This window comes from Salmo trutta, chromosome 33 (assembly GCF_901001165.1).
Source record: "Salmo trutta chromosome 33, fSalTru1.1, whole genome shotgun sequence".
In the NCBI taxonomy this organism is placed as follows: domain Eukaryota; kingdom Metazoa; phylum Chordata; class Actinopteri; order Salmoniformes; family Salmonidae; genus Salmo; species Salmo trutta.
Window position 1 is genome coordinate 27,073,690 of NC_042989.1, and position 23,962 is coordinate 27,097,651.

At 41.1% G+C, this 23,962-nt stretch overlaps 2 protein-coding genes across 2 annotated transcripts; both read right to left on the reverse strand.

Annotated features, from left to right (window-relative positions):
- Positions 1-51: 51 nt before the first annotated feature.
- On the reverse strand, positions 52-9,102 carry LOC115172770 (cytochrome c oxidase subunit 7A2, mitochondrial). Its single transcript, XM_029730507.1, has 4 exons — positions 8,948-9,102; positions 1,522-1,611; positions 573-657; positions 52-285 (listed from the first exon to the last, which is right to left on the reverse strand). The coding sequence occupies exons 1-4, from the start codon at positions 8,963-8,965 to the stop codon at positions 230-232; spliced, it is 249 nt and encodes an 82-aa protein (XP_029586367.1). The 5' UTR covers positions 8,966-9,102; the 3' UTR covers positions 52-229.
- Positions 9,103-13,705: 4,603 nt separating this feature from the next.
- On the reverse strand, positions 13,706-18,521 carry LOC115172771 (cell cycle control protein 50A-like). Its single transcript, XM_029730508.1, has 7 exons — positions 18,030-18,521; positions 17,735-17,854; positions 17,229-17,336; positions 17,002-17,086; positions 16,007-16,150; positions 15,710-15,922; positions 13,706-15,444 (listed from the first exon to the last, which is right to left on the reverse strand). The coding sequence occupies exons 1-7, from the start codon at positions 18,276-18,278 to the stop codon at positions 15,251-15,253; spliced, it is 1,113 nt and encodes a 370-aa protein (XP_029586368.1). The 5' UTR covers positions 18,279-18,521; the 3' UTR covers positions 13,706-15,250.
- Between the last annotated feature and the right edge of the window lie 5,441 nt (positions 18,522-23,962).

Below are 23,962 nucleotides of genomic sequence, written 5' to 3' on the forward strand. Positions count from 1 at the left end.
CTCTTTATATCAGATGTATTGAGATTTTGAAATGACCACACATCACATGGATAAGACTTTGTATTGTGGTTGTTTTATTCTCTATGGTACATTCATTGAACAATCAATAAATATTGATCCCATGCATGAAACAAATTGGCATTATTGACAGGACAAAAAAAATATCTCCCAGATCATACATTTGTACAACAGAGAAGATGAATTTAGGGATGGAAATGGACAAGGGCACTCATGCCTTCTTGGGAATTGCTGCATTGAGGAGTTCATACACGACAAATCCGCTTCCTGTGAAGAGAGGAGAACAAGGCAGTTAACCCACTGTTCTTAGGCCATTATTGAAAATAAGAACTTGTTCTTAACTGACTTGCCTAGTTAAATAAAGGTAAAAAAAAAATAGCAGGACGTGTGAAAGTGGTATTTGACTCCACTGTTTGTAGTTAGACTTGATCTATATTATTTGATCATATGCCGTAAGAATTCCATTAGCACTTACAATCAATGTTACATTCAAGGAGGGTCATATCAGGGTTGTACAACATTATATAGCCAATTTCAGTGTAATGCATACTTACCAAAGACTGTAAGGGCCATCGTTGCCCTGTACAGAATAGCATCCTTGGCTCCTCCCTTCAGATGGACTGGTATCCCGTTATCTGCCTGTGTAAACAGGAAGAAGAGGAAATTAGCCTATAAATGATATTCAGAAGTATGCAAAGAAGCCCTTTATAGCAACATATATGAACCACAAACTAAATGGTTCGGTCTGGGTGGTGGCCGTATTTTAAGTGGTCTAAGCACTTTTGCACCACCTGAATATTTCATTAATCAACACACACTGCAATAGCCCCAACTATTTTGTGAGATGTTTATAACTGCAATTAAAACAAGTAAAAGTTTAAAAAAATAAGATGTATACTTATTGGAAAGCAAAGTGCTGCTTGGGACATATTACAGCCTAACCTAATACAAACGGAAACACTTACCATGAACATTATGACCTTAAAAGGATCAGGAATTTCTTAGGCTAAGATGAAAATCAACAACAAATTGCAGAAAAGCAATCATTGCTTTAGCAACAGAATTTTAAAGCAGGGCAAGTGTCAGCTATGGACATCTTCTGGGTGTTATGCAAGATTCAGCAAAGCACGGATATCAAAAGTCTAATTTTGCATCAGCTGTTTGCATCACGCTGCATGCAAAATTAGTCAGCCCAGCCCAAACTAAGAGTGAACCTATGAGCAAACATCATAAATACTTATCTTTCAGGCTACAATGGTGGGAAAATAAGATTCTGTTTCCAGAACCTGAGAATAAAGTGCAAACTTTAACCTTAGCATTACTGCACCATTACTAGTCAAACAAGATTGAACACAAATGTTGACTGTCAAAATTAGGTAAACAAAACCAGAACAGAATTGGCAACTTCTACTTTTAAAAACAGTCTTTGAGCTTCGGTAGACAGGTGTTCCATTCCACATTTCCACTCCATCGCCATCTGCCTGTCTTGGCCCCAGAGCTTACCTGGAACAGCTTCTGCTTCTCCTTGACCATGTTGTCCACTTGTCTGCGGGCACTACTGGAGATAGTCCGGCTGGACAGCTGCTGAAGACTCTAAAAATATAAGTGATCAGTAACAGATGCATAAAAATAAAAAAATTAACTAGAAATGATTACTGAAGTATTTATATGTGCACTAACTAATAACCTTACTTTAGCTACAATGCATGACCAAAAGTATGTGGACACTTGCTCGTTGAACATCTAATTCCAAAATCATGGGCATTAATATAGAGTTGGTCCCCCCTTTGCTGCTATAACAGCCTTCACTCTTCTGGGAAGGCTTTCCACTAGATGTTGGAACATTGCTGCGGGGACTTTCTATGAGCATTAGTGAGGTCGGGCACTGATGTTGGATGATTAGGTCTGGCTAGCAGTCGGCGTTCCAATTAATCCCAAAGGTGTTCGATGGGGTTGAGGTCAGGGCTCTGTGCAAGCCAGTCAAATTCTTCGACACTGATCGCGACAAACCATTTCTGTATGGACCTCGCTTTGTGCACAGGGGTAATTGTCATACTGAAATGGGAAAGGGCCTTCCCCAAACTGTTGCCACAAAGCAGGAAGCACAGAATCGTCTAGAATGTCACTAGCATCTGTAGCGTTAAGATTTCCCTTCACTGGAACTAAGAGGGCTAGCCAAACCATTATTCCTCCTCCACCAAACTTTACAGTTGGACTATGCAGTCGGGCAGGTAGCGTTCACCTGGCATCCGCCAAACACAGATTTGTCCGTCAGACTGCCAGATGGTGGGGCTTGATTCATCACTCCAGAGAACGCGTTGCCACTACTCCAGAGTTCAATGGCGGCGAGCTATACACCACTCCAGCTGACGCTTGGCTCGGTCATGGAAACCCATTTCATGAAACTCCCGACAAAGTTATTGTGCTGACGTTACTTCCAGAGGCAGTTTGGAACTCTGTAGTGAGCATTACAACTGAGGCAGACGATTTTTAGGAACGATGCACTTCAGCACTAGGTGGTCCTGTTTTGTGAGCTTGTGTGGCCTACCACTTCACAGCTCAGTCGTTGTTGCTCCTAGACGTTTCCACTTCACAATAACAGCACTTACAGTTGACCGGGGCAGCTCTAGCAGGGCCAAAATTTGACAAACTGACCTTGTTGGAAAGATGGCATCCTATGACAGCGCCACGTTGAAAGTCACTGAGCTCTTTAGTAAGGCCATTCTACTGACAATGTTTGTCTATGGAGACTACCTGGCTGTGTGCTCAATTTAATAAACATGAAAGCTACGGGTGTGGCTGAAATAGCCAAATCCACTAATTTGAAGGGGTGTCCACATACTTTTGTATATACTGTATAGTGTACTTCTGCTAGATACTGTAGATCTAGCCAACAGAATTGGTCCATTAGAAAGCCATGTAGCTAGCTGTGATTCTAGACAGTTGAGCATAAGTTATGCCGTGTTCAAACCACTGGTAACTCGGAAATCTCAGACTTCCAAGCTTTCAAGACAACTGGGAAGTCGGGAAAAACAAGCTCCGACTGGGAAACATATTTTTGAACGTCAACTCGTAATTCCAAGTCGGAAACTCTGGCATCTTTCCAGAGCTCCGACTTTCCGAAGTGAAAATCATTGACGCCATGATTTGACCTAAAAGTTCCCAGTTGTCTTGAAAGCAACATTATCCTCCACACATACAATAAATCTACAATGTAACTTTTTGGGCTACCTGACCAAATTCACATTTTAGTTATAGATCATTCATTCAAGCAAGTCTAATATCTGTTCTGTGTGCTATGTCTATGCTTCCCGTGCTGAAGGTTCTGCGTCTTTTACTTTCGGTTTTCTACACCAACTTCAAACAGATGAATATACAATATTTTTAGTAATGGAAAATATATTTCAAATCGGTTTAGATGGTACAATTATTCTTTACACAATGACTGCTTGTTTTGTCACAAACTGAAATTATATATATAATGTCTTGTTTTGTACGCTTTGTACAAATAATAAAACGCAGAACTACAGGATGTTTCTTAACATAACTCTTTATTAACTAGCTACAACTACATGTTCGCCTATCTCCAACCACGATCAACTGACCATGCCCTAACCGTCTGGGTGGTGTTAACCAATCACTGCACAGTAGGATACGGCGGTAAAATGCATCCAATTATAATTCAGTATGTATTCACATATGAATATTACATCCCCCTTCTTTTAAAACAAAATACAAATGTTTACATATTCTAAGCATTTCTTTTGAATACATGCTCTGTAGTTTGAACTCAAGGTAAGTAACCATTTATATTGCATAACACACCAACTGAATCAACATAGACTCTGAAACAATGATCCAACATACTGTTACTTTTAGAACAAGGGATTCTCAGCAACTCAGCTTTCACTGTAGAAATGACATCTTAACATTTCAAACAAATACGATACCAAAGCATTTCAAGTGAACTTTCAATAACAAGTTTACAGTCTGGAACTCTTTTAGGGCAGCGATCCGCCTACACCCTTTGACATTTCACAGGTCGAGGACAGCTCTGGGCTTGACCTCTCTTCCTGACCTTGTGCGATATGATGTTGAGCATGCTTCTGTGTCAGTCAACAGCTCTTGTGGTGTTGCAGGTAAGTATGGTGTATGTTGTGCTGTGTGTGTGTTTAGTCCATCACGTACTCTTTCAGGGGAACAGTTCATCTCATCAGTGTGTTGTTTTTTTGTGTTCAGTAAGTGACGACGATTGCGGCGGTACACTGCTCCTTCTGCTGTGCGGACGTGATATGAACGTTCAGTGTCAGCTGGCTGGATGACGACTGCTGGTTTCCAGAGGCCATGCTCCTGGATTCTAACTGACTCTCCGTCGATCAGTGGTGGCAGTGGTCTAGCTGACCTGTCGTAGTATCGCTTTTGTTGTTGTTGTCTCTGTGCACGTTTTCCATGCATTTCATTGTAGCTGACGACCTCAGGTTGCAGCTGCTGGTTGGTGCTGGGAAGGGTTGAGCGAAGTCTGCGGCTCATCAACAGCTGGGCTGGTGATTTGAAGTTGTCAACTGGAGTGTTGCGGTACTCAAGGAGACTGAGGTAGGGGTCTCTCTTGTCTGCTTTTGCTTTGTCCATGAGTGATTTAGCAATCTGCACAGATTTTTCAGCAAGGCCATTACTTTGAGGGTAATGTGGGCTTGTGGTGACATGTGTGAACTCCCATGCTTTTGTGAAGGATTCAAACTCATTTGATTTGTAACAGGGCCCATTGTCAGATATTAAAGTCTCTACAATGCCATGCCTGGCAAAGGCTGCTTTTAGCTTGTGTATCACAGCTGCAGATGTGGTGCTGTGAAGCTTGTCGAGTTCAAAGTATCTGCTGTAGTAGTCCACTGTTACGATGTAGTCCTCGTTGTTCCAGGTGAACAGATCGGTTGCCACGACCTGCCAGGGTCGGTCTGGGATACAGTGAGGTAACATTGGCTCTTTGGTGTTTGAGGGGCGTCTTTCAAGACAGATGGTGCATCTACCAACAATGTCCTCTATTTGTTTGCACATTCCAGGCCAAAACATAATGTCCCGTGCTCTCTGTTTGCACTTTTCCATGCCCATGTGTCCAGCATGGATCTTTGTCAAAATCTCTTCTCTGAGACTGGTAGGAATAATGATTTTCTCTCCTTTGAAAATGATTCTGTTGATCTGTGATAGTTCATCACGATGGTTCCAGAATTCTGAGACGCTCTGAGGGCATTTTCTCCTCTCCTCAGGCCATCCATCCTGTATGACTTCCCTCAGCTGTGTGAGTTGAGAGTCCTTTCCTGTTTCTGCTTGGATCTCCTTCAGTTTTGTGTCACTAACTGGTAAGTTGCTGTACACAGTGTGTACTTGCATGTCCATGCCTTCACTGAGGCTGCTGTCCTTGTAGGTAAGAAACTTCCTGGAGAGTGTGTCTGCGACAGGGATGTCTTTGCCTGGACGGTGAGTGATTGTGAAGTCGTATTTTTATAGTTGAAGGATCATTCTCTGTAGCCTTGGCGGGGCTGCAGCTAGTGGTTTCCTCATGATTGACTCAAGGGGCTTGTGGTCGGATTCCACAATGACTTGTCGTCCATATACGTACTGATGGAAACGTTTACATCCGAATAGAATGGCATAGAGCTCCTTTTCAATTTGAGCGTAGTTGATTTCACAGTCTGTGAGAGATTTGGAAGCGTAGCCGATGGGCTTTCCTTCTTGCAGTAGCACTGCACCTAGTCCATACTTCGACGCGTCCACTTGGAGTCTGAGCTCTTTGTTGGGGTCGTAGTAGGCAAGGATTGGTCCTGGTTCTCTCGTGATCAAGTCTTTCACATTCTGGAAAGCAATGTCGTGTTGCTTGTCCCAAAGAAACTCACTGGACTGCTTTAGCAGTTGACGCAGGGGTGCATTAGCATTGGAGAGGCTGGGTGCGAACTTGGATAAGTAGTTGACCATGCCAAGCACTGTTTCCAGCTCTGCACGGTTTTTTGGTGGCTCCATTTCTTTTATGGCTGAGATCTTCTGTGGATCTGGCTTGATTCCATTCGCTGTGAGAAGATGTCCGAAGTAGCTGACCTCTGTAGCGCCGACTGTGCTCTTCTCTGGGTTGAGCCGGACTCCTCTCTCGCGGGATCTTTGCAGCATCGCGCGGAGGTTTCGGTCGTGCTCTTCTTTGGTTCGACCATAGACAAGGATGTCATCCACAATTGCCACAACTCCGTCGAGGCCTTCGTACACTTCGTCGATCTTTCGCTGAAACTCGTCTTGGGCTGAGATAATCCCAAAAGGCAGGCGACGGAACCTGTAGCGTCCAAACGGTGTGTTGAATGTTGTGAGCTTAGATGACTCTTCTGTGAGCTTGATAGCCCAGTAGCCTGATCTAGCGTCCATGACACTGAAGTAGTGTGCTCCCGCTAGCTTGTGTGTGATGCCATCTAGCGTCGGTAAAGGGTAATGGGGCCGTTTGATAGCCTTGTTCAAGTCTCTTGGGTCGAGGCATACTCGGAGCTTGCCTGTGTGTGGTTTCTCCACCACCACTAACGCGTTTACCCAGTCGGTCGGTTCTGTAACCTTGGTGACTATGTCAGATTGTTCCATGCTCTCCAACTCTTTCTTCAGACGGGCACGGAGAGCAAGGGGAATCTTTCTCGGGGGGTAGACCACAGGGGTTGCGTCTGGGTCAAGGTGAAAGGATTATTCCCAGGAGAATGTACCAATTCCTGTAAAGACATCAGCAAACTCCTCCAGTACATTTCCTGTCTCTACTGGTGCTGTTACTGATAAAACTAGCTTGATGAGGTCCATGTCTAAACATGCTTTAAGACCTAGCACTGCAGGTGCTCTAGTGTCAACAACGTAAAAGTCCAACATCATGTCACTTTCCTTGTATTTGCATTTGAAAGTGCATGTGCCTTTTACTGGGAGCTGTTCACCACCATAACCAGTCAGTCTGCGCATGGTGGGCTGTAGCTCACACTCAGATGTCAAGCTGCGGTACTTATTCAGAGGAATAATGTTTACTTGTGCACCAGTGTCTAGTTTGAACTTTAGCTTTGTGCCTTGTGTTCCTATCTCAATGTCAGCAAAGGCTTGCTCTGTCTCTGATATGTGACTTTTTCCTGTCACTGAATCAATAAACAGTTCATCATCATTTGACTCTTTGATTGACATTTCATCTTCACTCACTGTGTGTACTGTTTTTCCACGGTAAGCTCTGCACACTTTTGCAAAGTGATTCCATTTACCACATTTAGTACACTGTTTGCCTTTAGCTGGGCAATTTCCTTGTTCGCCATGCACTTTGTATCCACAATATCCACATGTTTTGGGGCGTTTTGAGTCTGTGTCGCTCTGTTTTGGAGTTATGTCTCTCTCCGTTCTGAAACGCGCTCTCTGGGCACCGGAGGTGTGCTTTGATGTCTGCCTGACTGCGTGCACTGCTTGTTCACGTGATGCGCTCGTGCTGCGGCGCGAAATGGTTTTCATCTGAGCCTGTGCTAGCTCGTGAGATCTGGCTATGTCGATAGCTTTGTCCAGCGTTAGCTCAGACCCAACATTCAAAAGTTTCTCTCTCACTCGCGGTGAGTGTATTCCAAATACAATACGGTCCCTGACCATCTCATCCTTGTTTGCATAATCACAGTCTTTCACAAGCAGACGCAGCCCAGTCACAAACGGTTCAAAAGACTCGCTAGCTCCCTGTACTTTCTCATGGAATTTGTACCTAGCGAAAATTGTATTAGTCTTCGGCACAACATATGCTTCAAAACGATCGTAGTATGTTTTCAGTACCTTTGATTCAGCTTCGGTAAGTGTCCATGTGTTGTAAATATCTCTCCCTTTTTCACCGATCCAGAGGAGCAGGTAGCTACATTTTCCTCTTCTCCTCTTTCCTTCAGAGGACCCGTGAACATTAGCTCCACATGCTGTTTGTACTTACGCCATGCATCGGGTAAGTTTGTAGACTCCCAGTCCATTCGAGGTGAAGGAACTCCAGAAAAATCCATCTTTTAAGACCATTTACTCTGACACCATGTCTTGTTTTGTACGCTTTGTACAAATAATAAAACGCAGAACTACAGGATGTTTCTTAACATAACTCTTTATTAACTAGCTACAACTACATGTTCGCCTATCTCCAACCACGATCAACTGACCATGCCCTAACCGTCTGGGTGGTGTTAACCAATCACTGCACAGTAGGATACGGCGGTAAAATGCATCCAATTATAATTCAGTATGTATTCACATATGAATATTACAGGCGGACTATTTGAATTTTAGCAACCAGGAAATAGTGGAGCGATGTCTGCGTAGCGCATCTTTAAGTGTCAGATGACGTAAACCCTGTTCCAAAAAACAGCCATTCCCATGACATGTGTACGTGCAAACGCCACCTTTACAACACTTGGATAGTTAGTTAGAGCTAGGCAGAATTGTCCTGGCTAACCTATGCGACCTTTACACTTGTGGATGACAATTCAAGACTGTGAAAGAGAATACGTGGCAAGCTAGGTTTAGCTGATTGAATAACTACTATGTAGTTAGCTAGATAACGTACTACTTACTCATTTAGTTAGCTTACCAAGTAGCTAACATGTGTCATTCTAGCTAGGTTAACAATATACTGTATAAAAACAGCTATGTGTTTAGATCAGAAGGCTAACTTGATTGTCAAGCAAGTGTAAAATATCAGCTGATAGCTGGCTAGTAAGCCAACTACCCTGATAAAAAAGGCTAGTTAGTCAACGGTTAACGTTACACGCTAGCTTAGCAACATAGCTCGGCAGCTTAGCTAGAGTTCACTTGAGGAGGCATGTCAGATAACGGCAGTAGCCAAAAATAAAACATCGAATAGCGTACACAAATACATAACAATTGGTCGAATAGGGTCGTTACAATATAATTACACGCTTACCATAAGTTGTCTGTACATTTTGGTAAACTTCTAAGTGAGTGCACAAGGACACTTTGAAAACCTAGCTACTGTGCTTCCGGTGATATCCCAAGATTCTTTATGGCGAATAAATTGCAGTTGTCAGTCAGTAGAGAGGAAGAAGGTGAGAGTGGCCCAACTCGGCAGAAAATCTGTCTCCCTCCAGCAGGTGGCGTTTTTGTTCGTTGTTTCGCCCACCAAGCAAGGAGTTTTTGTATGGAAATCAATGAGAGTTGAATTTGGTCCCACAAACATAATGGCTTATTTGCTACGTGAGGTTCATTTGATAAAATGGAAGTTCCGTAATGCTTAACATGTTACGAGTGTACTGATATAAGTAGGACACGTGACATCCCGACAACTCTGAGAAAAAACACCTTATTTGGGAGTTGTCTCGAGATGGCTATGCATATTCATGAATTGAGGCTAGTAGCGTAGCATCTCTACATTGAATACAGGCGGTTGACGTCACCAACCCTCATCGAAATTAATAAAACGATTATAATAATGTGTGCACACCGCTCACAAAATGAGGTGGAAACTGAGCTGCACTTCCTAACCTGCCAAATGTATGACCATTTAAAGACACGTATTTCCCTCAGATTACACAGACCTTGTCCACTTTAATAAATGGAACACTAGTCACTTTAATAATGTCTACATATCTTGCATTACCCATCTCATATGCATATACTTTATCCTATACTATTCTACTGTATTTTATTATATGGCCCTCTGACAATGCTCGTCCATATATTTAAATATGCTTAAATCCATTCCTTTACTTAGATGTGTGTGTATTGGGTATATGTTGTGTAATTGTCGGATATTACTTGGTAGATATTACTTTACTGTCGGAGCTGGAAGCACAAGTATTTTGCTACACCCGCAATAACATCTGCTAAACACGTGTATGTGACCAATATCATTTGATTTGATTTGACCCACAAAGAATTCGAAAACAAATCCAATTTTGATAAGCTCCCATATCTCTTGGGTGAAATACCACAGTGTGCAATCACATCAGCAAGATTTGTGACCTGTTGCCATAAGGAAAGGGCAACCAGTGAAAAACAAACACCATTGTAAATACAACATATATTTCTATTTATTTATTTTCCCCTTTGTACTTTTACTATTTGCACATTGTTACAACACTGTATAAAGCTATAATACGACATTTGAAATGTCTCTATTCCTTTGGAACGTTTGTGAGTGTAATGTTTACTGTATTTTTTAAATTGTTTATTTCACTCTTGTTTATTATCTATTTCACTTGCTTTGGCAATGTAGACCCATGCCATATGTTACCCATGCCAATAAAACCCTTAAATTGTATCAACCAATTCAAAGAAAGGATAGGCGGGAGCTAGACATCCAGCCGTGCCGCTTTGCGGATGACGACTCCTATTGTTATGGTGGAGAGACATATCTTGTCAGAAAATCCATAATCTTTGTCACTTGTTAACACAGCCATAGTCTCGCGTTGCCATACCCCCCAGAATCACGCTGAGGCTACCACAGCCGCAAAGCCCAAATCGTACAAATTTATGAAAACAAAATAAAAATGTTGGTCTTAATTCAAGGTTAGGGTTAGGCATACGGTTACTAGTGTGGTTAGGGTTAGGTTTCAAATCAGATTTTAAGAAGATAAATTGTAGAAAGAGGTGAGTTTTAGCCATAACTATGACTTTGTGGCTGTAGTAACTAGTGACGACCGGAAATTGCTGCAATATGTTCACACGCTGCTCATTGGTTGCTATGTGTGAAGGCTGGACTCTTGTAGACAGGTGCTAGTGTAACGATAAAATATTTTGTATCATTTTACATTTGTATTTATTAGGGATCCCCATTAGTTGCTGCCAAGTCAGCAGCTACTCTTCCTGGGGTCCCAAACACATTGAAGTACTAACATTGAATATAAAGCAAAAGATAAAACAGTACATCATATAACATTATTAAACCACTACATATCTACAATACAAAATGTACAATACAAAATGTATAGTACCACCATACAACAATATTAAAATGTATACGTATGCGTGTGTATGTACCTTTGTGTGTGTCTTCACAGTCCACGCTGTTCCATACGGTGTACTTTTACATTTTAACAAAAAAATCTGATTATATTGCTTGCATCAGTTACCTAATGTGGAATAGAGTTCCATGTAGTCATGGCTCTATGTAGTACTGTGCGCCTCCCATAGTCTGTTCTGGCCTTGGGGTGTCTGTAGTTTAAACAGACAGCTCGGTACATTCAGCTTGTCAACACTTGTTACAAAAACAAGTAGTGATGATGTCAATCTCTCTTCCACTTTGAGCCATGAGAGATTGACATGCATATCATTAATGTTAGCTCTCTGTTTACTTTTAAGGGCCAGCTGTGCTGCCCTGTTCTGAGCCAACTGCAATTTTTCTAAGTCCCTCTTTGTGGCACCTGACCACACTACTGAACAGTAGTCTAGGTGCAGCAAAACTAGGGCCTGTAGGACCTGCCTTGTTGATAGGGTTGTTAAGAAGGAAGAGCAGCACTTTATTATGGACAGACTTCTCCTAATCTTAGCTACTGTTGTATCAATATGTTTTGACCATGACAGTTTACAATCCAGGGTTACTCCAAGAAGTTTAGTCACCTCAATGTTGAAAGAGTGTGTACATAACGTCACAAAATGTCACTTACGGTAATATTGCCATTGGGATGAATGTGCAGATCACAGACTGACGGTCATCCTATGTAGTAGGTCAAAATGTTTTTAAAATCAGGACTCACCAAAAATAAGGAAAAAATCAATTCTAACAAATCAATATTCCAATTGGATGAAAAACAGAAACATCCATAACTATCACTTTTGCACCATTCTTCCCCTCTTTGTGTATGACTTCATTAAGTCTGCTTTTTGGTTCATGAAATTGAGGAAGTCAAAGTTTAATAATTGTCTGTAAACAACACAATAGAGCACAGTATAATGATGGCCTACTGAATATAAATCAAACAAAACATTAAAACTTCCAGAAACCCCTGACATATATATATATATATATATATATATATATATATATATATATATATATACACACACACCTACACTTTGTACACTTGAGAAGCTAAAGTGAAACAAACTACCTGCCTGTTAATAACCTAGTTATTTTAAATAAAAGAAACAATTTACCAATGTTACACATATTATGGCAAGAACAGCTCAAATAAAGAAAAAGAAACGACAGTCCATCATTACTTTAAGACATGAAGGTCAGTCAAACCTGAAAATGTCAAGAACTTTGAAAGTTTCAAGTGCAGTGATGAAACTGGCTCTCATGAGGACCGCCACAGGAAAGGAAGACCCAGAGTTACCTCTGCTGCAGAGGACAAGTTCATTAGTTACCAGCCTCAGAAATTGCAGCCCCCAAAAAATGCTTCACAGAGTTCAAGTAACATACACATCTCAACATCAACTGTTCAGAGGAGACTGCATGAATCAGGCCTTCATGATCGAATTGCTGCAAAGCAACCACTACTAAAATAAACCAAATAGAAGAAGAGACTTGCTTGGGCCAAGAAACACGAGCAATAGACATTAGATTGGTGGAAGTCTGTCCTTTGGTCTGATGAGTGCAAATTTGAGGTTTTTGGTTCCAACCGTGTCTTTGTGAGATGTATGATCTCCGCATATGTAGTTCCCACCGTGAAGCATGGAGGAGGTGTGATGGTGTAGGGGTGCTCTACTAATGACACTGTCTTTGATTTATTTAGAATTCAAGGCACACTTAACCAGCATGGCTACCACAGCATTCTGCAACGATACACCATCCCACCTGGTTTGCGCTTAGTGGGATTATAATTTGTTTTTCAACAGGAGAATGACCCAACATACCTCCAGGCTGTGTAAAGGCTTTTTGACCAAGAAGGAGAGTGATGGAGTGCTGCATCAGATGACCTGGCCTCCACAATCAAATTGAGATGGTTTGGGATGAGTTGTACCGCAGAGTGAAGGAAAAGCAGCCAACAGCTGCTCAGCATATGTGGCAACTCCTTCAAGAAGGTTGGAAAAGTATTCCAGGTGAAGCTGGTTGAGAGAATGCCAAGAGTGTGCAAAGCTGTCATCTAGGCAAAGGTTGGATACTTTGAAGAATAAAAAATTGATTTAGATTTCTTTAACACCTTTTTTGTTACTATATACTCTATATGTGTTATTTCATAGTTTTGATGTCTTCACTATTTTTCTACAATGTACAAAATAGTAAACATAAAGAAAACCCTTGAAAGAGTAGGTGTGTCCAAATTTTGACTGGTACTGTATATTCCTCAATAAGCTGACAGTTTCCACATTGGAAAATTGGTCGGACAATATTATCCCGGAACTGTGAAAAGTAGGTGCAGCTCCTACATGGGATGAAACGTTCACCATAGTCTATGAAGGTGGTTGCAGCCAATTTGGAAAAAGTCAGTTTCCCCGTATGGCGAAAAGTGACATTGGCAATTGGTGTGTTCTCTGCTCAAATTTAGAGAAGCCTGGCCTGACATTCAGTAGGCTACTGAGAGTCAGTAACTTCTGAAATGTGTATATTGTGATAGAATACCTGTGTGTGTGAAATAACTTGGTATGGGGCAATGCCAGTTTTATATATACAGTAGATGACTGACAGGGGGCTCTGTTTTAAAGCCCCCACACCTCCATCTTGGCACTCACCCACATTGTAAAATAATTTGGACGCTATAGAAATACATTTACTAATGTCTACATTTGTTTTTGCCACATTTATTCTATTACAGACAGCTTAATGCATACTTTAATCATGTTCTGTAAGCTAAAAATAAACATTTATTTTGTAAGTTCTCATTTTACAGTGCCCAATACAAAAAAATAACATGTACTTTTGTCCTTGAAATTAAATACTCTATAATTCCATTCATTCCTACGTGTATGTAGGACTTATATGGCTGGTCCTTCGCTGCAAAGCCCCTCATTGGCCAAAACATAGCAGGCAAATTCTAGGGTTTCTATACATCATTGGGCAGCACCCAGGAGTGCACCTCACATTTCCTTTCCATTAACAACATTGACGGGGGAAATAAAAACCAATCAATAACTTGCAAATATTGTTTTTCACATTTGATTAACTTTTGAAATATCAGCAGATTATCCAATGCAATATATTAAAGAATAAATGGCAGAATTAGCTTTAAAACAAAGAAAACCTAAATAAAAATTTAAGTATTGCATAACAAATGTAATACTTTTAAAGTGCATAGCATTTGGTCAACATTAAAATTATGCTTGTTAAATGTTTAAAAATGCATTTTGATAGTCAAGTCAACAAGTTCCATTGTAGAGGTAACATCAACAGCATTGGTCCATAAAACCTTCAGATCAAGTTGGCTATGGCTGTATCCTAAGAGTTGACAAAATAGGATTTCACACATATCATACTAGAAAAAAACCGCAGTTTGACCAATACAGTAATTGATCAAGATAAAAATGTGATTAAACATGGGTTTGTCAATCTCAATAAGATTGCTTTTGTTGAGCGGCAATAAAATCGATACGTGAACATTTATTTGATCAAATCAATGACTGCTTATATCCTTAAACAATCAACATGTCTATGAACTTTTGTTCCCAATTCAAAACTGTTTGAAATTGCCTCAGAGGTATGTAAATTAAAAACATTAGTACATTCACAAACAGGAAATATTACAGAATAATGTGTGTAGAACTTACATTTAAATATAGTGCCATCAAGCCATACAACAAACATTGCTCAAATAATATACATGTTGTCTTTTGAGATAAGATATGGATAAAAAGATCATACAAACACTATGTACTTCAGGACCACAGAGAACATTTTCAGCAGTCATCTTGTACAAAGACACAGTATCCTAAGCTCCCAGAGCCTTTTTGTGTCTCATCCCATTAGTTTACAGGGTGTAACACACAGGCCTTTTTCAGGAGGGCACAATATTACAGACATATATTGTGTAGAACAGACATTCTTCTTTGTCATGAGAATCCGCAATGGTGTAAGTTCTATACAATAGATATCTAGAACATGCTGAAATTATATATAATCACCCTTCTGAAAAAACACCCGACTTCAGCCTTCCCCTGGAGGTGGGAATGAGTGAGCTAACATTACAACACAAAACAAACATTTTAACAAACAAAGAGCAGTGCATCCAGGCTAAATCAGCAAGCAGTCCAGAGCAGGGCCAAACTGGTGGTGGATAGACCCAGGCATGCAGAGGGAGGAGGAGGTAGAGTCTCCATATGAGCAAGCCCTTCAGCTGGAAATATCTGCACTGTTGTTACGTTTGCCATATCTATAGTGGATGCTGAGGAGGACTAAGCCCAGGCAGAAGCAGACAGAGCCCACAGTGATGTAAGCAATGCCCAGGAAGGGGTTCTTGCCACCCATCCAGGAGATGGTGCTCAGGATCATACGCTTCCTCCCATCGAAGCTCCGCACGGGGTAATCTGAGGTCACATGGTTAAAGAAAATGACAGCAGCACATCTGGACACGAGGATTCTAAAGATAAAATGATGTGTCCTATGTAGACTTTGTGAATGGTAAAAGAGAATAAAGATTCATTACAGTAAGCATTGTACAAGACATAGGTTTATAACTGAACACAAACTCATATGGCTCTGTCTCCTATGTGCAATGTTCTCTCAATACAAACATATGCCTGCCATGAATCTCTATGTTGTAATGTATTGCAGTCTTTCTCAAAAGGATACTGTAGGTGACCTCGAGGATGTATTCTCCTCGGGGCAGTGTGGGGGTCATGTTGTTGGGCTTCTTCTGGATGATCCGGTATAGCTTGCGGAAGGTGGGCAGGGCAGCAGTCCTCATCCACACAATGAAATCCTCATTGATGAAGCCATTGTTGTCAGAGTCTGATGGGTCCAGCTCAAAGACAGGCTTTCTCCAGTTCACAGGTTTGCTTGTGCCTGAAGGAGGAAAAAGGCCTAGTCAGTCATGATAATTTGATTATTACAAAGTAGTTGTGTCATTTTGCATGGTGTGCAAATCACCTTGGAAAACTACAGTGAGGTTGTTGTTTCCACTGGGGTTCCTGAATTTGACATGCTTGTCCGTCCACCATGCAATACCCTTCTTTACCAGAGGAATTACGGTTCTGGAGCCATTGGGGTCAATGTAATAGAGCTCCAGAGTGTCTGATGAGAAATACATGGCAGTCAATAACAAGCCCGGTCTCTGAAATAGTGGACCAACACTGACGCTTCATGGCAAACTAGAGTAAAGCCACTCCAAAAACTCTATTCAAGGGTTGGCCCAAATAGGCAGACGTTTATCTACAGTACATTTGTAAAGTATTCAGATCCCTTCCCTTTTTCCACTTATTCTAAAATTCATTAAAACATTTCCCCCCCTCAATCTACACACGATACTCCACAATGACAAAGCAAAAACAGGTTTTTAGAAATTTTGGCTAATGCGTTCAAAATCAAATAGAAATACCTTATTTACATAAGTATTCAGACCCTTTGCTATGAGACTCGAAACTGAGCTCAGGTGCATCCTGTTTCCATTGATCATCCTTGAGAGGTTTCTACAACTTGATTGGAGTCCACCTGTGGTAAATTCAATTGATTGGACATGATATGGAAAGGAACACACCTGTCTATATAAGGTCCCACAGTTGACAGTGCATGTCAATGCAAAAACCAAGCCATAAGGTCGAAGGAATTGTCCATAGAGCGTCAAGACAGGATTGTGTCGAGGCACTTGTCTGGGGAAGGGCACCAAACAAATGTATGCAGCATTGAAGGTCCCCAAGAACACAGTGACCTCCATCATTCTTAAATAGAAGAAGTTTGGAACCACCAAGACTCTTCTTAGAGCTGGCTGCCCAGCCAAACTGAGGTCTGAATACTTTCCGAATGCACTGTAAATAGTTTAATATACGTTTTTAGTTGCGCATTGGTGTGTGCCGTAACGTTACTAAGAGATTGCGGAACTGAAAATGGCAACTATTTGTTAAGTGAATTTCGCCCTCAAGTCTTACCATTGAAGAGGCTATTGGCGATAGCACCACATGGAGCAATAGGCTTGTCACTGCTGCGGTACGGCTCACATTCCTTGCTGGGGCTCTGTAATGAGTGCCAAGAAGTTTCAGTGCAGCGTAAAAATAATGATGTTTAAAGCTAACAATTAGGCCAACATCTATTCAATGTATGTGATACTTGATAGATGTAGCTTACACCCTCTCAACTAAGTGCACCTTTACCATACCTGTAGAGAAGTCTTATCTCCATTTAACTGGCTGTCATCTCTGGACTTCACATAGCGTCTGTGATTCTGATAAAAGTTGGACAAGCCGTAGTACATGAAGACGTTGCTCTGTAGGAGAAGAATTTCAGATCAATGAGTAATGAATTAGTTTAGTTATTCATCGGATGAGAGATTAGGCCTTCATAAGACATTGCAACAATGCTGCAACTCCAAGATGAAAGGGCAGGAGGCTGAGAGTCTAAATAAGGATTTCCTTCACATAATATCATCCTGTAAAATCTATTTGAGTGCATAATAAATAATTCAAGGAAATTGTGTAAAATAGTAATAATCGATTCTGAACAGAGGCCGACCGTTAAGTGTTTCTAAATAGAGTAGCTAATGGACATTAAGTATGCCTCCAGTCCAGTTATTACTGATTGACTTGCGTACACATTTAATTGTGATTATACAGTACATTGAGGACCCAAAAGGGTAAATAAGGTTGTAGGTTATGTTCAGTTTACCTCAAATGGTTGATCCAGAGAGAAGGGTACAGAACAGGTACATGACTTTGTGGTGTTCCAGCTGTAGCTTTGAGAACAGTTGTAGCACGGACTTGACATGTCAACACCAGTGTAATCAATCTGTAAATTAGGGAGATGATCAATAACACTTAGCGTCAATTTAGCTAGCAATTACATGCAAAGTAGACAATGACTGAAAGATGGTTAGCTAGCCAACAGCATTAACCCATACACAATGAAAATGAGTTGACTATGTTTTGGTACATAAACTTTATGGATTGTTAGTTAACGTTACCTCGAACTCTTTGATGTTGTTGGACGTCACGAAAAGCCCAACGCCGATGGGGATGAAGATGAGACCAATTACAAAGAAAGCAGGAAGAACAGTGCCCGCTGTCAAAATAGGTTGCCAAGCGGGCAGTCTTTGCTGTTTGAACGCAGTGTTGTCCGGCTTTTTATTTGTCATAGTTCCTGCGCCTACATGGCCGGTAGCACCAGGCTGGTGTCCGTCCTCTTCCTTAGCGTTGTAGCTAGACGCCATCATGGCTGCAGTTCTCGTCGAACAAAATAATCCACACTGTCAACAACAGTGACAGCTGGCTGTCGCGAGAAAACTTTCGTTTCTAAGTGAATCAACCCGTTATCTTCTCAATAATGTTACGTAGCGTTAAATGTAATCATTTAAAAAAATACAAACATTGTGTATTTACTTTGGAGGGAATTTCGAGTTACCGTGAGAGCGAAAGTCGGCAGCTATGAGAAGTCAGGAAACTTCTATTAATCAAATGGTGTTGCAGTCCGTTGCACGTGATCAGGTAAGGACCACGCCCCTTTGAATCTTTAAAATAAATACCCTTGTGAGACCATATAAATTAATCAGAATAATATTTTCGTTGTGAAGCAGAGGTTTGAATCTCCCATCCGAACAGACAATTTTCAATTATAATTAAAACAAATCTTTATTGTTGTATAGGATGTATTCATCATTAAAGCTGCAATATGTAACTTTTTTGGCTAAGACCAATTCACATAGAAATGTGTGTTATAGATCTGTCATTCTCATTGAAAGCAAGAAGGATGCAATTGCGGGCGTTCTTGCATGTGGGCATATCTGCATTTGCAGGATCCCTCTTTATACTTCTATTGTTACATTTTTAAAGGACAGGCTGGAGGCAGGGGTGCTCCAGTCATTGGTGACCTGTCATTCAGGGCAGGTGGGGCTCTAGCTCATAATTTCTATATATATTATATACACACACCGCTTGTGCGCATGTTGATTTTGTCCACTCACACCTGACGCGTTCAGGACACGCAGGTTGAAATATCAAAACGAGCTCTGAACCAACTATATTAATTTGGAGACAGGTCCAAAATCATTACACATTTATGTCAATTTAACAAGCTAGCTTGCTGTTGCTAGCTGATTTGTCCTGGGATATAAACATTGGGTTGTTGTTTTACCTGAAATGCACAAGGTCGTCTACACTGACAATTAATCCACAGATAAAAGGGTACACCAAGTTCTTTCTAGTAATCGCTTCTTCTTTGAACTTTATATGGCGGTTGGCAACCAACTTTAAGGTGTGTTACCACCACTAACTGTGGTTATATGTTTCTAAAAACCAATGAGGAGATGGGAGAGCCGGACTTGCAGTGCGTCAAGTGTTACAAATGGAACCACGTTCTATTTTGGCACCTGGCTATGCCGACGCGAGCGAGCAGTGTGGGTGCAATGATTGAATAACATGTATGTGTACATTTATTTTGCAATGCTTGCGCACGCGACGTGGGCGGTGTGGTCAGTATGTAAGAATTTTGTTCCTCTCCCCCTCAGATCTTATCCTACTGTTCTGACTTGGTGATAGCCTGTTTTAGAGTAATGGCATCATCGAATATTGTAAGTGCTTTCATTGTCTGTTTATATGCCCCCTTTATTTATCCTATGGTTCTGACTTGTTGTACAGGGAGAATGATGCAAGAACGGCCTATGTTCTAATTTCAGTGCTGCCTGTTTCAAAAGTGCTGAACAAATAGGCATATTGACTACATCCATCTTAGCTCGCTCATTTGTCTTAATCAAAATTACGGCTTAACTCTTATCCGCTCATCGTTCCCTTAAGTAATCATTTTAGGCAATATTGGAATGATGCATTTCATTGTTTTGCTTACTTTGTGTATTATAATTAGCTCGTGCTTTTCTCCATGAGGAGGGGATACTATATAATGTTGTTGGGCATGTAACCGTGTTTGCCAGTGACAGTCTCTTCCTAATTTCCCCCCAAATAATTCTACAAAAAGATCAGTTACAGACCCATGTAATTCCAGTTGATATTGCGAGAGTTATGTTTGCGCGGTGCGCTGTCAGTGTGTCGGTATATTGTCTTTAAAAGTGGAACCTCGTGATTGTATTTTCCTTCCTTTTTAGACCACATACTGTAGGCCTTTTAAAATGGTAGGCATACCGCGTCTCTCTCTGTCTCTCTCTGTCTCTCTCTGTCTCTCTCTGTCTCTCTCTGTCTCTCTCTGTCTCTCTCTGTCTCTCTCTGTCTCTCTCTGTCTCTCTGTGTGTGTGTGGTGACTTAAAGAAGAGTGAAGTTAAGGCCTCAACATCTTGCTGATTTTATCTTAATTTCAGTCAGTGTCCATTTGAAAGTGCCGAACAACTAGGCCTACCTCGTCGCAGTTCGTTTGCGTGCAGTTTCTTATACTTAGAGCTAAGTGTTAATGATGAAGCTCAAACATTATGAATTTACTGAAAATAAATGTAATAATGTTTCTGTATGATTCAAAACTCAATCATGTCGGCATTTGTTAATTTTGAAGAAGTATGCAGTTCTTATCTAGTTACACATATCCACAAGGAGTTAGTAGAAACCATATTTATTTAAGCACGTCAGGTATGTTTTTTAAAAAGTCAGTAAATGAGGCTGAATGAACTGTTTCGCTGTCAGATGAGGCTTCACTGATAGCCATGTGTAGCAGTGGTAATGATTCACTCCATGGTGCTAAAACAAAGCTCTGTCGGGACAGCTTTATGTAGGCCCTAACAGTTTGTGGGCACCATTTGTCATCGTTATAGTGCAATGAATGTATTGTTTAATGTTATGTTGTGTAGTGTCTTTGCTGGCATGCATAAAAAAACAGGTTTAGTTTGCCCCATCATACTAAAATCGCCACTGGCTCCAGTACATTAATGCACAATAACATTGGATGCCAGCCGCTGATAAGCCCCACAGAAGAAGGGGCGGGGGCGACAACGATAGCTAGCTGTACACCGGTAGTGTCCTCCCTGCCTATCGGGCACTATGGGGTATGCTGGCACTTATCACCCGCCGTAGTGTTGTGCTAGCGGGAGACGGGGTGACCGGTAGACAGTGTCCTTCGCCCCCGCATGTCTGGCACTGTTTTCCCACAGATCTGGTAACGGCGATGAGGGCAGGTGTTTTGCGGGCGGGAGCGAAGGACACTCTACTGGTATCCCTCGCGCTAGTTAGCAGGATCAAAACATTTTTTTATAATACATTTATTTCCCTTTTGACCCACATTCAAAACTGTCCTGCAGGAACGCTCAAAGAGGGGCATTCATGTAAGAACCGATGGGATGCTTGTGGGTGTTCATGAAGGAACCGTCTACATGCAGGAACATACCTAATTGCGGGCTTCAGTTGAGCACTAGTTGAAAGCAAGTCTAAGAAGTGGTAGAGCTGTTCTATGTGCGCTATTTCTATGCTCCCCGTTCTTAAATTTAGTTTCTTACGTCTTTTATTTTTGGGTTTTGTACAAAGACTTCAAACAGCTGAAAATATATTTAAAAGCAGTTTAGATGGTACAATGATTCTCTACAGTAGGTGATTTTTAATGCACTGTAACGTTGGATGCCAGACGCCGGGGGTATCAACTGAAATTAGGCGAACTATTAGCATTTTAGCAACAAGGAAATGGCGGAGCAATTTTTGCATATTGCCCCTTTTTAACATTTTGAAGTGATCACTTTGTGTCGCAGTGGATTTTAAAATGTGCACTCAGTGTTTCATTATGTTTTCATGTGACACTGGACATATCATCCTCATCGGATGAGGCTACGTTATAAGTTATATCTCAATTCAATGTAGTCTATATGATATACAGTATACCCTATTCAGACTTCACTGAAGTTCCCTCTGGGAAAATACTCTCTAATTTTTTATTATATTCTATTCTAACCCCATGTTCACTGACTTTAATTTGTGACACAAACAGGGGCGAAAATCTGATATCAACTTTGGAGGGGACAATTACTTTACATTTTCTCAAGAGCAATTCCTGAGGGGGACACCAAAAGTAGTGCTGTAACACATAGCCTACATTGTAATATGGTAAATGTATATTGAGGAACCAAAGAAATAAGGTGTTTGCCGTACTCCTAACTACCGGTACTCAAAACTACACAACTAATCACAACAGCAATACCATTGCCTTTAACAAATCTTAGTTCAGTCACCAGTTTAAGTTGAGAGTGGGGGTATCCATGGCATTTTCCAATTATGTTCCTATTTTACAAGTAAAACAAATTGAGAACCTTTCATAATGTTGCCAAACAAAGACTCAACAAACTTACCTGAGACTCCCTGTCTCTGCCAGTCTGTCCATGCATATCTGTCCCCAACTCTGCTGTCTGTGTGCCATCTGTTGCCTGATCTGCCTAATGACATCATTGTGAAACATTTCCATTAGAATTTCATTTCTTTCTTATAAACATTTTATCAACTAATCTTTGAGATATTTGGCTACTAGGGTTCTTACTTTGCGTTTTGGTGTACTGAAAAATACTCTGATGTCCGTCTTTTATTTTTCTGCCATTTTTCTACCTGGCTGGCTACACACACACAAAGTGTGTAGGTTATTTACAGTAGGAGATGGGCTTCTATCATCTTATCTTTTATCATTCTATTTGGGCTTCGATCTAAAAGGTAGCTAGCAAATGTGAAACGGATTAAAATGACAAGAGTTGACAGCTGTATTAGTTCACCATTTACACAACATATGCTGCAACCTTTTGTAATTTTAATAGTTTGTTTCATATTGGCTGGCTTCCAACAATAGCTGAATTTGCAAAGCAAACGAGCACCAATTCCGTTTCAGTGGTGTTTGCTATAATCTTTGCTACCCGGGTTAATAAAATAAATAAATAAAAGTTCCCTTGCGACAATTTAGCTTTTGCAACGAGACCATTAAATATATTTAAGACAATGGTAGAAGAGAGTGTAGTTCTGTTCAGTTTATCGCTAACCTTATCACAGGGACTTTGAAGCACTAACTTACATCATCTGCATGTTGATCTTGGAATAAATTGACGATAGCAAAGATTCCATCTTTGACGAGGCCACATAAATGGAATAGGTACTAGCTAGCTTAATAGTTAATATTTGCGCGCTAGCTCTGCATATTCAGCTAGTGTGTGCGCGATTAACTGGATTAACCTCACGTCAGTTACGTTCATTGAGTGCCTTTCAGACAGTAGACATGACCCCTCTGTTACCTTGCCAACTAAGGAACTGGCAGTGGATCAAACCATTGTGAGGCAAAGGGTGGGGGGGGTCGCAGTCTTTTGAAACTTAAAAACGCGCTATTAAGTGTCTATAATCAGCACAATTGCTTTCATTGCGTATTATTAATATTATTTCAATTACATAGTTATGTTTCAGTGATATATTGGGGGGGACAAATCATATTTTTCCCAGGATGGGGGGGTCGTGTCCCCCCCCCGTCCCCCCCGGGATTTCCGCCCCTGGACACAAAGTGCCCAAATAATATTTATGTTTGGGATGGATGTATGTGTCAGTGATGTAATAGATTGCAAGTGGTAGATTTTTCTGGAATGACTGACTGTAGGTGCTCTATACTTGTATATTGCTTTACGCTACACTAGGTTTAGCTCCAAGACTGTCAGCCAATCATGGCTTTCTCTGGTGATCTGCTAACATCAACTGCAAGTCTATGGGGCCGCAGATCCCCTACACTGATGTGACCATCTCAAAGCCTCCAAGCCAGGGGCCTGGACCACTCCCTCAACAGCTCTCCGGCCTGCTCCCTCCCTCACGCTTTGCCCTCATGGCATCAATGGTTGTCACATGACAATCTACCCTACTGAGGTATGACTGAATCCTTCCAAAATGTATCAGTTCATCTACTCAACTGAGCTTTTACTTTAACATCCCTGCTACTTCAGCCATATAGTAACCATTCTTC

What these genes read in the sequence shown, in the direction of transcription:
- LOC115172770 (XM_029730507.1), bottom strand. An exon ending in AGAAGCAGAAGCTGTTCCAG is followed by an intron (nt 658 to 1,521) that starts GTAAGCTCTGGG and finishes CTGTTTACACAG; the next exon opens with GCAGATAACGGGATACCAGT. An exon ending in GATGGCCCTTACAGTCTTTG is followed by an intron (nt 286 to 572) that starts GTAAGTATGCAT and finishes CTCTCTTCACAG; the next exon opens with GAAGCGGATTTGTCGTGTAT.
- LOC115172771 (XM_029730508.1), bottom strand. Translation starts at nt 18,278, where the DNA reads ATGATGGCGTCTAGCTACAACGCTAAGGAAGAGGACGGACACCAGCCT. An exon ending in CTCTGGATCAACCATTTGAG is followed by an intron (nt 17,337 to 17,734) that starts GTAAACTGAACA and finishes CTTCTCCTACAG; the next exon opens with AGCAACGTCTTCATGTACTA. An exon ending in CGCCAATAGCCTCTTCAATG is followed by an intron (nt 16,151 to 17,001) that starts GTAAGACTTGAG and finishes ATTTCTCATCAG; the next exon opens with ACACTCTGGAGCTCTATTAC.